Here is a 17,002-nt window from a genome sequence, read left to right as displayed (position 1 = left end):
CTCTTATACTTGAAAATCTAATTTTCATGAATTTTCATTGCCTTATTAGCTGTGCATTTTCATCAGGTGTTGTTTAGATTTTGCCTAGATTTTCCAGTTTTTTTGTTTTGAACAGGAGGGTTGATGCATGTTAAAAAGTCTGCCAGTTCCAAAAGAAGAAACTTTCCTTTTTCATCACCTCTGTACACTTAACCGTAAAGTTAAACTTTTGTCTAGTTATTTATTTTATACTATATCTTTTGACAACTGGCTGTGTAAGTTAAGTAATTTAATGTTATCTGTCTTACTTCTACCATTTCTTTTTTTTTTTTTTACATAGTGAAAACTTTTATATTTGGAATTAGCCAGCTGGACTCAGTTTAGATGATCCCAATTTTGTTGGCAGCATCCAAAGCATCATAGTCAGGAGTCAGTCGAACATATGCCTTCTTCTCTCCATCAGGCCTGATCAGAGTATTGACCTTAGCCACATCAATGTCATAGAGCTTCTTCACAGCCTGTTTAATTTGGTGCTTGTTGGCCTTGACATCCACAATGAATACCAGTGTGTTGTTGTCTTCTATTTTCTTCATGGCTGACTCGGTGGTGAGGGGGAATTTGATGATGGCATAGTGGTCAAGTTTGTTTCTCCTGGGGGCGCTCTTCCGAGGATATTTGGGCTGCCTCCTGAGCCGCAGTGTTTCGGGCCGCCGGAAGGTGAGTGACGTCTGGATCTTCTTTTTCTTGTGGCTGTGGACACCTTTCAACACTGCTTTCTTGGCCTTCAAAGCCTTTGCTTTGGCTTCAGCTTTAGGAGGGGCAGGGGCTTCCTTCTTTGCCTTCGGCGCCATCTTCATGAAAAGGGTTTCTACCATTTCTTTTGACTCTAAGACATTCTAATAATTCTTAACAATTCCATTGCTTTTACAATGCAGACATTTATAAGGTTAGTGTTCTGTTTTATTGTTATAATAAAACTTTTAATTTTCTTTTATATTTTTTGAAAATTGGAAAAAATAGCATATAGTTTTACCACATTATAATTAAATATGTATGATTAAAGGATAACAGAAAATGTAATTTGCTTGGTAGTGTAGGGGAAGATGTAATCACATTTTATTCATGGAAGAATGTTTTAAATATTTTTCTCTCTTTCTCTCACATACCCACAAATTTCCAAAAACTGGCCAGTTGTTCAAATCAGCCCCTTTTCAATTTTTTCCAGTTGCACCACTGCTTTCATATATATCCTGACATTTCTGGTATTTCTAATGACTTTATATTAGATATGTAATTTTGCAATAATATGCAAATTTTATTGTTATTTTGATACAGCTGTAGTATTATTTTCAGTGCTCATTTTCATATTTTTCATGCATAGCTTTTTCATTCTTAGCAACTTATTTCTGATTTATTTTCTGAGTAACAGACTAGTATCTTTGCCTAAGTAGTTTTTTCACTCTTTTTTATGCCTTTACACATCATGCAAAGATTCTCTGACTTTAAATTGGCAGATTAAGATTAACAAATACATGCTACTATCACTACTTTATATAAATTAGATAACTAATAAGAACTAATGGCCACCTGATGCGAAGAGCTCTCATTTGAAAAGACCCTGATGCTGGGAAAGATTGAGGGCAGGAGGAGAAGGGGACAACAGAGGATGAAATGGTTGGATGGCATCACCAACTCAATGGACATGAGTTTGGGTAAACTCCGGGAGTTGGTGATGGACAGGGAGGCATGGCATGCTGTGGTTCGTGGGGTCGCAAAGGGTTGGACATGACTGAGCGACTGAACTGAACTGAATAAGAACCTACTCTTTAACACACTTTAACTCAATACTCTATAATGAACAATATGGAAATAGAACCACCTAAACAGTGGATATTTTATATGTATAACCGATATACTTTTCTGTATAACAGAAATGATCATAATATTGTAAATCAACTATACTACAATAAAAGCTAGTGAAAAATAAAATCTTAGGGTTGCATAGAGTCATTATGAATATATTTTTAATTTACTTATCAGTTGCAGGATGCTCACTTAAGCAGCCATATATGTGTTAGATATTTTCTTACCTCTGTGCTTCATGTTTAATACAATGGTTAATAGATAACAATATGTCTGTCTATAGTATTAGATGGAATGATTGACTTGTGCAAATATGTTGCAAATTTCCTGCTGCTATATTAGCATGTGGAAGAGCAAACTATGACTCTGAAGTTCTCTTGTAAAATCTAAATATGTCAGTGTTGGTGCACATGGCAAATAATTCTGACTGTAAGTATATACTTAGTTACCATGTTTTAAAATTATTTTATAAGATTTAAGAATTTATGCTATAGTATGATGCCTAGACAAAAACATAAATTTAGGAATGCATGCAAGTGTATATTGTTTGAATTGCTTGGTGAAAGTTGAATAGACAAAATAAAGCACAGTTTTTTGACAAGTATGAGTTATTCTAAAATTTACTAGAATATTTCCCTATGGCATACTACCATCTGAGAGATAGAGCCAAAAGCTAAAAATTGCAGTTTATCATTTTGAAAATAACCTATTGTTAACTTTACATCTCTTTTAGTTGTGCATAGCTCAGAGGATGAACTTACACCATTTTAGAGAATTCAGTTAATGAAAACTATTTTATTAATGTGAAATTAATCTTATTCATATGAGCCTACAGAAGTTACTTTCTGCCCCTCAGTCTTCTTATCTGGAAAACAGTGAGTTTAATAATTGAATTCCTCAGTTTTAACGTTAACTTGCATCTAAAATAGATTCCTTTGCCATTCTCTCCCCACCAGTCCCAAATTCTATCATCATCAAATTCTATTTATTTGTCTATCATCTGCGTATCTTTACAGTAATCTACCCACATGTATTGCATACACACATGCCACATTTATCTATGTATTGTACATATTTATGTATAATTTCAGCTTAAGTCATCTAAACTTCCCCTTCAGTGTAAACATTATATATTGGCTTTTATGCTATAATTAATATAATAGGATATAGGTTATTAATGCAAATTTAACTTTATTTAAAGTATGTATATAGCGAGAATTAAAAGCTTTTATCACTGTTTAAACATCTTTACATGCTCTTCAATTTATTTTATATAAACTAGAAAGATTAAATCTGTAGATCATGATATTTAGCTACTTTGTTATAGACTGAATAGAATGCAAATACAGCTAAAGAAAATAATTCTAAAAATCACAATGTTACTTATTCAATAATTTTGTTATAAAGCATTTGTACATACTTTAATAAAAGATTCTATAAATTGCATTAAGCCATTTGAGGTGCACAACACATGCTTTTTATTTTTCTTTTGTTAGTTCCTGCCTAGTTCTTTTAAATTTGAAAGACTAATTGTAATTAGGTATTAAATACTGTTGAATACATTGAACTTTTCTGATACAGATGGGTAATACATCTATCTAATTTTGAAGCTTCATTATTACCTTAAGCCAAATAATACTTTTTCTCTTACAATATAGGAATAAGCGTATGCTGTTGAAATTATATGTAGCAATATAAATGTTCTAATCTCCTACCACATGCAAGAAATCAATATTCAGTGATAAAAAGTGGAGTAAATAGATATTTTCCTCATTCTTTTATATTTAGTATATTTAATGTCAGTGGTGACTTCTGGGGCAAACTGAAAATTATTGACTCCTGTCTCCTCTTTTAAGTTGAAAAGTTATAAGAAATTTCTAAATCTGTGCCTGTGACAGTAGTTCTTTTGCTTTTTCTAGTAAATGCCCTCTACTTAATTCTTTTTATAGACAATGTGTGGAATACATGGCATCACTGACTCAATGGACATGAGTTTGGGTAAATTCCAGGAGTTGGTGATGGACAGGAAGGCCTGATATGGAATTATTTCCTAAGGTCTATTTTGCTCTGTGTAGCTTTATTTCTTTACATCACTAAAAGCCAGTGAGTCATTCTGATACTCTGCATTGCCTTCCAAGAGACTTGGCTCCTTGGTCAATATGGGACTTTAATTATTGCTTGCTACTCTTCTTCTTTTTGATTGAATGAAGTATTGCTATAGCAATATTGCCTGTTAGAGTTCACTAATCATATTAATCACAATTCCTCTTTTCATTTTGAGTATAAATTTTCATTTTTTAATGTCTTTGTGTTAAACTATTAGAAACCTGTTATCTGCACTAGAGCAAAGCCATACTATGAGTCTCAGATCTTACAACATTTAACTGCAATGTTGTTTTGACTCTCATCAATTCATCTGTAAAAGTAATAAAAAATAAACCAAACAAACATTTTACTATTTGTCACTTTGTAGCAGAATCTGTGATTAGAATTTAATTTGACTTATTAATTTATCCCCTAAATCTAATTCGCATTTTATTTAACTTGACATCACAATGATTGTGTAAGAGAGATATGACTTACACTCATTTTAAAGATGAGAAAGGGAAGTCAAGGGAAGAAAGCAAACAAGTGTGTACTTCCTAAGATTTAATTCAACATTTAATAATGGATGATAATGAAACTGAAGATGAAACTTGTTTACCTAGTTAGAAACAGTTTGGTGAAGTTCTGTCCAATTTGCTTTGTTTTTATCTTACTGCCTCTGAGTTCATCCTACTGTTGGCATTTATAACTAGGTCCCTTTTATTTGTTACCTCTTGCTTTGCTGGACTCTTAAAATCCATTGTTAAAAATACTATTGTCTATATATACCAATATTCTAATAAAAGAAAAAAAAATGAATATATTGATCCCTTATCGTGTTGTTAATGTATCTTATAAAGTCTCTTGTAAGTTGAGAAATATTATTATTCAGTAAATTTTGTTCATTTTTTTGTGCTACAAAAAAAGAAAAAATAACTACTCACAATGTTCTTTAAATAAACGAAAATAAGACATAAAAAATTTGTGAAGTGTTCTGCTCATATAATTTGTGTAGAATCTTTTATTTAAATGAAAAGGATGAGTACATTTTAGTTTTTATTATTACTATGTTGAAAACATTAATACAGATTTAAACATGTTACTTATTTAGTGAAAAGACTATATATAATGCAATTTTTTTTTTACTATCTGCTACCTAGATTCTTCAAGAAATTTAGAATATAGTTATGAATCCATAAAAACATAGCTTTAAGTTAAGGGAATAACCTTGATATTTAAGTGCAGAAGTGACGTTTGTTGATTTAAATACCCTTTTCTTTTTAACAGATAAGAACCATTATTGTATAAAAGATCTTTTTTATTACAAAATAGTTCTTTAGTTTAGTCCTACAGGAAAACTCAAGAGATAGAGAAATCTTTCAAATATACTTAAGAGTGAATTATTTGGGCATTTTTAAGACCCTAAGGATTACAGGTATAGTAAATTGATTCTAGTTTATTCAAATGGAAAATAGAGATCAATTTATATTTTATTGCAAGTCAGGCAGGCACTTTAGAAATATAATACATAGATAATGTCTTTTGGATGGAAAATGTGCAAACAGGTACCCACACAGAGAAGGTCATGCATACATATGCATACTTGTATCGATGCACATATACATAGAAAAATATGCATAAATTTAGAAGCAACGGTAATGCACAATAGTTACTAAAAATCATGCACTGAAGTCAGGTCCCCTGAAATTAAATGCCAAATATTATTTTCACCTGTAAAATTGGATCACAATAATTATATTTCTAGGTCATATGTAAGTATCAGTCGAGTTACTCATAAAATTTTTAGAACAGTGCTTGGTAAATCACTAAATAATAGTTAATTTTCAATGTGTTACTTAATAAGTATTAGGTAATAGTTATATTTACTTTGAAAACTAAACAGATACGGATATAGTGCAAAATTTGATTCTAGAGATGAATTTGCACAAGATGATTTTGACATGCATACTTTTACATGTTCAGTAATTTTACATAGCATATAATGCTTTAATTGGAAATTAGTATAATTTTTCTCTTATTACATTACATATATTTTGTATAACCTGTTATTTAGAAGATAAACTTAACAAATGTAAGTTAAGACACATGGATAATGGTAATACAAGGGAAATATTTTGGTGAATATAGGAAAAGATCATTATAGGAAAAGACATATCATATGAATATGGCTTACAGAGATGTTCATCACTTGTAGATAAAAGGTTACCACTTTACCTTATAGATCAATTTAAGAATAATTTCACATAATGATCAATTAGCTTATTTTGTAAATAAATTCAGTTGAGTGCTGAATTTATTAGACAGTCCCACTGGGTATATCAGAATCTGTCACCATTTACATGTGCAAAAGATATTATCATATTCATGAAACCTTTACTCAGAAATAATATTATTAAATTTAAATTGTTTTGTTTTGTTGTCTTAGCCTAAATTTGCCTGAGGAATAATATTTTCAGATGATTCATTCCTAACTCAGTAGAATTGTATAGTAATCATTATTGTTTCAAAGATTAGAAGAATGGCATATCAATAGTTTCCATTGCTAAAAATAGATTATTAAATATGTTTATGTATATATTATATATAATGCATATATAAAATGCTTATTATATATGAAAATACAGGATTCTATATATTTATAAATGTTTACTATACATAATATATATATTATATGAAAATACATATATATAAAGTAATTAATGTTTATTTACATGAACTGTAGTGTATATATTTAATTCACAACAGGAAAAGAATCACTATAAAATATACCCTTTCATGTATAAAATATATATCTTCTAAAAAAGGATATTACATCTTTTAATATTTAAGAACTATATAGCAAAAATAAAATCAGCATAAATTTAAAAGTATAACAATATGAATTAGTAAAGTATTCATTTAAAATCTGCCTACTTGAACAGCATGACAATCATTAATTGTAATAATGAAAAGAACCCCCTTACTCTGTTTAAATCAAAACAAGAATTAAAGTGTTCACCAAATATTTTTCATTTTGTTTTTGTTTTGCTTTTTTTAATTCTTCAGGAGAGCAAATATACTTCTTCTAACAGGTGACTAATAAGAAAGGAAGTTATGGTTACTGAGCTCTTAGTTAAATGCACTGGCTAAATATTTATTCAAGAATGACCTGTTTTAGATCACCAGCCCAGGTTGGATGCATGAGACAAGTGCTCAGGGCTGGTGCACTGGGAAGACCGAGAGGGATCAGGTGGAGAGGGAGGCGGGAGGGGGGATCGGGATGGGGAATACATGTAAATCCATGGCTGATTCATGTCAATGTATGGCAAAAACCACCACAATATTGTAAAGTAATTAGCCTCCAACTAATAAAAATAAATGGAAAAAAAAAGAATGACCTGTTTTTATTATCAACAATGTAAATGAGAATAGTTTTTACCTTCCTTAATTTGTAGATTAGGAAACTGGTAACTCAAATATTTAGAAAAATGCATTAAATCAAACTTGTAATTCTTTCTGTTAAATTGAGAGTGTATTATATTTTATATAATAAATAGATAGCAAATAAAGAGAGTATTATAATTCCAGCAAATAATGGAATGTCCCTGGTCTAGTGGAGGTACTGGGTTAATCATATGTAGTGGTGAGGGAAAGTGTCTCTGGAAGGGAGTCTTTAAAATATCTGCCTGATGACATGAGAATGACTTGATTGTGAAGTGCCATTAGGATAGACACCCTCAATAGAGGGAAAAATCAAAGGGGCAGGAGGAGTTTGGATATGAGACGTGAGAAAGAAAGGATGCCAAAATGAAGAATAATAGATTTTTGGCCTAACTAAATGATGGAATACTGGTATTATATATTGAGATAAGAAAGACCAGAGGGGTGAGAAATGCAAGGAGAGTGAAAGAATAAACTCATAAATCCAGCAAATACCTGTATAGTCAGTAGGATCAGGGAAGGATTTTATTGTTTTATTAAAAAAAATCAGTAAGTTAATGAATCATAAAATGTTACTAACATTACATAGCAAGATAATATATGTATCATATTATGTGGGAATCGGCTAAAGTTCTAAAACTAAATATAATCATGGCTAAACATCTTCATGTTCTAATGCTATTACAGAAGAGTGGTAACATTCTTAACGTGTTGCTAAGCATGCTAAACATTGTTCAGAGCTTAACAATGGATGAACAAGGTAGTCCTTTGACTTACCACTTTACTTTGTCAGAATGGGCATGAGTTTCCAGAGATAATTAATTTATGCTATAAGTTGTTAACTTCTTGCCTTATTGCAGTGGCTTGTGGTTTTTCCTCTGCACCAGTACTGATCCACCAGTTAAGGGAAAGAAGATGCTAAGTAAATATCATCTGTGGAGCATGATGCTGTGTGAACATGTGGTAGATTAGCATTTCATTCTCCAGATGGCTACTTAGTGAACTGTAGAATCACAACATCCACCCTGGTGGGACAGAGCAGAGTGTAGTAGGAGAGATCCTCAGATCTTTTGGCATGTGTCATCTGCAATTTGAGGAATCATAGTGAATGGTATTGTCTTCTTGCCTGGGGAGAATTCAAATATAGGGGGATAAACAGTGCAGTACAAACAACAGTAACAGCTTAATGAACAATATACAGTCATGCACTATGCACAAAAGACTCCAAAACACAAGGATAAGGTATGATTAAGAGTCAAATGATGCAAATATCTTGTACAGAGTACAGCATGAAAATACTACCAAAGCAAATTTTTGTAGCTATATTAACATCAGATTCAGTAGATATTTAGGCCAGTAGAGATACAATATTATGTAATTTAGGAAACTTGATTTCATCATTAAGATATAAAGATTATGAATTTACAATTCTGATATAGTAAAAACTGTCTGCTGCTGCTGCTAAGTCGCGTCAGTGTGTCGGACTCTGTATGACCCCATAAATGGCAGCCCAATAGGCTCCTCTGTCCCTGGGAGTCTCCAGGCAAGGATACTGGAGTGGGTTGCCATTTCCTTCTCCAATGTATGAAAGTGAAAAATGAAAGTGAAGTTGTGCAAAAACTGTCTAGAGAGAGGTTATAGTTGTAAAGTATATGTTAGAAAAGAAAATAGCTGAAAATTAATGAGCTAAACATAATTTCAATAAATTATTTAAGAAAGATAAAAAAATTAACAATCATAGTCAGCAATAATCTATTATACACTTAAATTTTATTTAGAGGATAGCCCTATGTTGAGTGCTCTAATCACAATAAAATGCAGTTTAATAAAATCACAATTGAAAACCTGTCCTAAGAAAGAACTCTCCAAGCAAGTTATTTTTTATCTATTCTACCAAGATGTATTTCAAGATGCCAATTTTACACAAATTCTCCCACAGAATAGGAAAGAGGAAATACTGAACAATTCATTTTAAAAGCTATCATAATGTTCATACCACAACCTGATCAAAACATTAAGATAAAGGCAAAAGACAGACCACCTCACTTACTGAAATAGGTAATATCTTAAAAAATTGTAATTCAAGTGTGTTGCAGTTGAATTCATACTTTCTTTAAGATGTATGACTATTGCATGACAATATTGAATTTATTCTGGGAATGCAAGATTGACTTAATACTTCAAAAAAAGTATGGTTTGCCACATTAACACAATCAAAAAGAAATCAACCTCTTGAGTAGCAGCAAAATTATAATATATTCAAAATTCATTAAGTTAAATATAGAGAGATATTTATTATTGACCATCAAGAAAATCTCTACAGAATATCACACCAAATGGTGAAATGTTGAAATCATTTACTTTGGAGGCAGATAAAAGACAAAGGCTACTATAACCACTTTTAGTACCATTGTGCAAATGCAATAAAGCAAGAAAAAGAAAGAAGAAAATTGAAAATGAAGCAAAAATGGTGCCTCATTATCTGAAGAGAATATACATGGGCTTTTTAATGGTGCTGAGATGTTTAGATTTCTATTCAAAAAGAAGTGAAGCTTGATGTCTAATTCAAACATAGGCAAAACTGTGTTTCAGTTGAATTATAGTACTTAGTAAGAAAGGGTAAGATATAAAGCCTAAGGAAATAATATGGAAGATATGTTTATAATATCAGAATAGAAAAGTTTTCTGAAATAGGCAACAAATAGTATTCAATAATAAAAGAGATATATAATATTAACCTAGATGAATTGAGTTTCTCTTCACTAGGAAAAAAAAAACAGGAAAACAAAGATAAAGTAGATTTTCAACATATAGTTTTAAAACTTTTTTTAAAATAAAAAGACAAAGAATTATGTGAAAACAAAGAGTTGTTTCCAGAATATTTCTTTTGAATTCCTTCAGATAAATAAAGAAATACAAACAATCCAGGAAAAGACTAGAAAAGTTATTTTAATAATCATTACATAAAAACAGAATAGCCAAATAGACAATATGCATATGAAAAATTGCTAAACATTTCTAATATCAAGGAAGAAAATTAAAGTTACAAAAAGTACATTAGATATGTTGCTAAAGTTTAAAAATCGCTGAAAGTTTAAATATGACAAGGATATAATTGGGTAAAGTCTCCAAATCATAAATTGATAAAATAACTTTGACAAATTTCTTAAAAATATCAACTGAAGCCAAACATAAGCATAAACTATGACACAGCAAATGCCATCCATAGGTAGGTACCTGAGCAAAAAACAAATTTGCATGTACCAAATAAGACACACAAGAATATTCTCAGCAAAGCAATTTTTAAGAACACCAAGCTAGAAACAGCCCAGTTGTCAATGGCAATGAACAAATCAATCATTTGTAATATATGTAATAGAATACTGTGGAACAGAGATTACCAAACATTTTCTGTAAAGGAACAGACAGTAAGTATTTTAGGCTTTGGGAAACAATGTGTCTAACTTAGTTATTCAGCTGTTCTCCTGTAGCATGAAATCTGTTATGGACAACACATAAATAGGTGGTTGTGTTTGTGTTCTACTAAAACTTTATTTAGCATAATTGGAAGGCTAGAACTGGTCTAAAGTCAGTAGTTTGCCAGTTCTTACTGTAGAGAAACAACAATGACAACAACAAAACTGCAGCTAAATACAATATCATTTTCACAGAATTGAGACATAAAAAGAAAAAAATAATGGATCAAAATGCTAATAAAAAGAAACCATTGCTCCTTGGGGAAATGACATATTTTAGAACTGAAGAAGGGAATTACAAGATAAACCTGAGCGTCTCATAGTTGAAGAAAGCACAAAAGTGCTTAAAAAAATAAAGCAATGATGGAGTGGTAGGTAAAGGTACACAAAAGCTGACTGAACAAACTTTGCATGACCGAAACTGGAAATACTTGAGCAACAACAGCAGCAACAACAAAAAAAACAGAGTGTTGGGTTGTAACCCAGAATATGAAATAAATGTACATGAGTCCATACTGACACAAATAAATTCTTGAATAAATAAGTGGAAAATAAGAGCCAAATCACCCATGCAAAAGAGTTTAAAATAATTCACATCATCTGCTACTAAGGAGATGCTGCATGATTCCCTTCTCCTTAAATGTAGGCTGCACATAATAACTTTCCTCCAAAGCATACTTTATAAAAAACGAAGAAACCTGACAAACAGTACTTGTGCAGGTGAGCAAGCCTAACATCATCAGCAATAAATCAGAAAAAGAAGAGTTTTAGATATGACTCTGCTAGTGCTGTAGTAGCATGAATACTGGACTCGGGACTTCTTTCTTTTTAATTAATTTCAATTGGAGGATGATTACTTTACAATATTGTGATGGTTTTTGCCATACATTGGCATGAATCAGTCATGGGTGCACATGTGTCCCCCCATCCTGAAACCCCCTCCCACCTCCCTGCCCACCCTCTCCTTCTGGGTTGTCCCAGAGCACTGGCTTTGAGATCCCTGCTTCATGCATCGATCTTGCACCTGTAATGTATTTTACATATAGTAATATACATGTTTCGATGCTATTCTTTCAAATCATCCCATCCTCACTTTCTCCCACAGAGAAAGGAAAATTGAGAGATGTAATTGGAATCTTCACTCAGAGTGGAGTTGAAAGTGCTATAGGTTGGATGCATGAGACAAGTGCTCGGGGCTGGTGCACTGGGAAGACCCAGAGGGATGGGGTGGGGAGGGAGGCGGGAGGGGGGATCAGGATGGGGAACACATGTAAATCCATGGCCGATTCATGTCAATGTATGGCAAAAACCACTACAATATTGTGAAGTAATTAGCCTCCAACTAATAAAAATAAATGAGAAAAAATGGAAAAATAAAAAATAAAAATAATTAAACACTACTATATATAAAAATAACTAATAAAAACCCACTGTACAGCAAAAAAAAAAAAAAAAAAAGAAAGTGCTATAGCCCAGTTATCTGTCTACTGCCTTTTATTAGCAGTTGCTCCCATGTCTTAGGGTGGAGGAGAAATTGACATCTTAAAAACTGGGTCAAAAAGCTGGGTCAGGGAGTGTGTTCACCTTGGAAATATTCCATTTAATGTCTGAGGCATGTGCATCTGGTGTGGGATCTAAGCAATGCACTCTTGACAGGATGTGATGTGAATGGCACTTCACCTCTGTGGTCTTCCTTTTCAAGATCCGTAACCCCAGTCTAATAACAAGAAAACAAATCAGACAAACCCAAACTGAGGACCATTATGCAATGTACCTGATCAGTACTCCTCAAATCTGTCAAGGTCATCTACAACTGAGAAAGTCTGAGAAATATCTCAGTCTAGAGGAGCCTAAGGAGAGACATTATTACTAACTATAATGTGGTTTCTTGGATGCGGTCCTATTACAGGGGAAAAAAAAAAGACTTTAGGTTAAAAAAGAAATATAAGTTGGAAATTTAGTTAATAGTTATGTGTTAAAATTGGCACACTAGCTGTGATAAATATATCATACAGTGTAAAAATCTAAAGAACATGAGAAACTGGTTACAGGGTGCATAGGGACTATTTGCAACTTTTCTGAAAATATAAAATTATTTTAGATATAATAGAAAATATTCTATGTTGTGTAATATAAGTTTACTAAAATATGTATTTCATGATTCCATTTGTATAAAGTTAAAAAAAAAAGCCCTCAAAGCCAAACTATTATGCTTAGATATGCATGCCTGAATGGTAAAATATATAGTAAAATAAGAAAGTGATTTTTCTTATAGTCAAATTAATAATTACCTTGTGAGAAAGAACAGAAATTGTGAAAGAGAATAAAATGTACTTTTTAGATGCTTGTAGTGTTCTATCGTTTGACCTGGGTGGTGGTAGCAATACATTTGCTTGTAGTAAATCTTTGAGCTGAATGTTTTGGCATGTTTTCTATATTTGTACTCTATTTATCTGTACAGTCAGAAATTGTATAGGGAACTCTGCGGAAAAGAGTCCTTGCAAAGGCTTTCCAAAGTAAGTCTGTCATATGATTCATGAGAACTAAAATGTGAATGCCTCTCACACAGAGAGCATTGAACAAAATTATAAGATCATTTATGTGGACTCCTTTGACTTCTGTTTAGTTCTTCCCCTCAGTCCTAATCATGGAGGAGCAATTCATAGAAGAGAAAATAATATAGGTAGAGCAGACTGAAAGAACAGGCCATGTGCCCTTTCCCAGTGGGGTTTCCAATTATGGACCCAGCTTTTGCTGGGGAAAGGGAAAATATTTAAATTGAATGCAAGATTGGTATTTTAAAATTAGGCCTAAGCAGACTGTTTTGGACCCATGTTCCAAGAGATCCACACCTGTTATTGGCAAGATTTTAAGAGGAGAAATTTCCACAGCATGTTTAATTAGGTAAAATTCAAGCCTTTTCTGTTGGTAAATTCACCCCACTACCAATTTCATTGCAATATAATCTGAAACATGTAGTTTGGCTTAAAACAAAGAAACATGCACACATATGACCATTTTTAAAGATAGAACCTGATGATGAAATTTGTTTTCTTTCCTTCATAAATCACACACATAATGCATTTCCTATTATATTTTCTCTGTATCTGGTTTCTTCGAAATCTGAGCAAAATTTCAAAAAAACTAACAAACTTAGCAATTACATCTTAGTACCAATTTCTTGTAGATGTTTCTCATATCTTTTTCTCATAAGCACTTTCTGCTTTACAATTCATATGTCATTAGATAAGTTATTTTTAACAACTCATATTTATCAAATATTTCCAAAGCTTTCAAGTAGATTTTCATTAATGATAGCTTTATTGTATTAACCTTTTATGCTTTTATAATGTGTATTTAGATCACAAACCTATTTGAGAACAAATATCAATGACACTTGACAAGTTTTCAATTAATTAGTGTGAAAGAAGTATTCTAGGCATATGTTAGCATGTGTTATGGAGTTAATGGACACTAAACAAGTTTAGCATATACCTTATGGACATCATTTATAAGTTTTATACTGTTAGAAGTTTAAATGACTTTCCAGTGGTGATGTCATGATACAGCTTGATACAGATCTCTGGCTGTCTGGAAGGAGGTCTCAGACTGTGTGCATAAAGTTGATTGATGCTGGCATATATGTATTAAGCTATAAGAATGGATGAGATTACCCAGGAGGAAAAAATAAAATGAAGAAAATCTAAGGCAAAAACCCTGAGGAATTGCAGACACTAGAATTAGCAAAGAGGATGCATATTGGGAAAGTAAAAAGAGAGCAGGGAGAGAAGTAAGAATAAATCCAGGAAAATTTATATCCACTAAATGCAGAGAGATTATGTTGAGAAGGAGATGAATGTCACCTGGGAAGCATGCTCCTAAGACTCTGAATATGGTGTCAGTTGAAAAGTGGCCATTGGATTTAACAATTTGAGATCCTTTGATGATTGGGATCAGAGTGTTCAGTGTCCTTGTGAAGATATGAATCAGATGATAAAAATATGGAAAGATGATGAGAGGAAAGGAAGTTGAGATAGCAGTATAATCTACATTTCCAAGCCATTTTCATGTGAAGAGAGTGGCTAGAAGAGGAGAGGATAATGAGACATGTTCGATTAGGTACATAATTTTAGAATGATGATACACAGAAAGGACCAAGTTGAAAATGTATAAAAGAACGTGAACAGTGAAAGAAGAAAAAACTCTGTATTAATATAAAACACGAGACACATTTAACTGCTAATAACACCAGGTTAAATGTGTGGATGAGTACACATCCAAAGGACCAAAAACTTTTTGAGGGAAGAAATTCTAAGAGTCCTTAGTCAATGGTTGCTATTTTCTCCATAAAGTATAAAACAGTGTCAGCAGGTAAAAGCTGGTGTATAGGTCTTATCAGTGGAGACCAGAGGATATATAAGTTTAACCACAGATGACAAGAAATTGATAAAATTGCTCTTCAGAGATTGAAAATAAGCTCTCAGGGAAATATTTTAGAGCTTGTATTATTTAATATCTATTTGGATTTTGATGTCATATATCTAGAGTGAAGCATTCACCTATTTTATATGTTTTTCCTGTAAAGTTCAACCATTCAGGTGCAAGAAAAGAGAAAAAAAATTTGGTTCCATAAACGATATGGCTTTTGCCAAGATAGAAATTTGTAGATATTGGTTAGGGGGGGATTTTGCTGATGGACCAAAAACTCTTAATCTGTAAAATAAAGGCAGCAGAATGTATTGATGGATTGTGAGTTTTTGGCAGAGCTACTGGACTGGTGTTAATATTAAATGTTTAACAATGAAATGCTTTTAGACAGTCTTACTACTCCGTCAGTCAATTCAGTCGCTCAGTCGTGTGTGACTCTTTGCAACGCCATGGACTTGCAGCATGCCAGGCTTTCCTGTCCATCACCAATTCCCAGAGCTTGCTCAAACTCATACGCATCAAGTTGGTGATGCCATCCAAACATCTCATCCTCTGTCATCTTCTTCTCCTTCTGCCTTCAATCTTTCCCAGCATCAGGGTCTTTTCTAAGCAGTTAGTTTTTCGCATCAGGTAGCCAAAGTACTGGAGCTTCAGCTTCAGCATCAGTCCTTCCAATAAATATTCAGGATTGACTTCCTTTAGGATTGACTGGCTTGATCTCCTTGCAGTCCAAGGGATTCTCAAGAGTCTTCTCCAACACCGCAGTTAAGAAGCATCATTTATCGGTGCTCAGCTTTCTTTATGGTCCAGCTCTCACTTCCGTGAATGAATACTGGAAAAACCATAGCTTTGACTAGACAGACCTTTGTCAGCAAAGTAATGTCTCTGCTTTATAACATGCTGTCTAGGTTGGCCATAGCTTTTATTCCAAGGAGCAAGCGTCTTTTAATTTCATGGCTACAGTCACCATCTGCAATAATTTTGCAATAAGAAAATAAAATCTCTCACTGTTTCCTTTGTTTCCCCGTCTCCTTGCCATGAAATGTTGGGACCAGATGCCATGATCTTCATTTTTTGAATGTTGAGTTTTAAGCCAACTTTTTCACTCTCCTCTTTCACTTTCATCAAGAGGCTCTTTAGTTCCTCTTCACTTCCTGCCATAAGGGTGGTGTCATCTGCATATCTGAGGTTATTAATATTTCTCCTGGAAATCTTGATTCCAGCTTGTGCTTCATCCAGCCCAGCGTTTCTCATGATGTACTCTGCATATAAGTTAAATAAGCAGGGTGACAACATATAGCCTTGACGTACTCCTTTCCTGATTTGGAACCAGGCTGTTGTTCATGTCCAGTCCTAACTGTTGCTTCTTGACCTGCATACAGATTTCTCAGGAGGCAGGTAAGGTCTGGTATTCCTCTCTCTTTAAGGATTTTCCACAGTTTGTTGTGATCCACATAGTCAAAAACTTTGGCATAGTCAATGAAGCAGATGTTTTTCTGGAATTCTCTTGCTTTTTCTATGATCCAGCAGATGTTGTCAATTTGATCTCTGGTTCCTCTGACCTTTCTAAAAAATCCAGCTTTAACATATGTTCTCAGTTCATGTACTTTTGAAGCCTAGCTTGGAGAATTTTGAGCATTACTTTGGTAGTGTGTGAGATGCGTGCAGTTGTACTACTCCATTCATGGGGATATGTGTGCATGTGTGTGCTCAGTTGCTCAGTCATGATA

At 32.9% G+C, this 17,002-nt stretch overlaps 1 protein-coding gene across 1 annotated transcript; it reads right to left on the bottom strand.

Moving 5' to 3' along the window:
• Nucleotides 1-344: 344 nt before the first annotated feature.
• Nucleotides 345-842, bottom strand: LOC133046970 (large ribosomal subunit protein uL23-like). Its single transcript, XM_061129980.1, has one exon. The coding sequence runs from the start codon at nt 834-836 to the stop codon at nt 360-362; it is 477 nt and encodes a 158-aa protein (XP_060985963.1). The 5' UTR covers nt 837-842; the 3' UTR covers nt 345-359.
• Nucleotides 843-17,002: the final 16,160 nt, after the last annotated feature.

The sequence above is a fragment of the Dama dama genome, chromosome 26, assembly GCF_033118175.1.
Source record: "Dama dama isolate Ldn47 chromosome 26, ASM3311817v1, whole genome shotgun sequence".
Lineage (NCBI taxonomy): Eukaryota > Metazoa > Chordata > Mammalia > Artiodactyla > Cervidae > Dama > Dama dama.
This window is presented reverse-complemented; position numbering and strand designations above follow the sequence as displayed.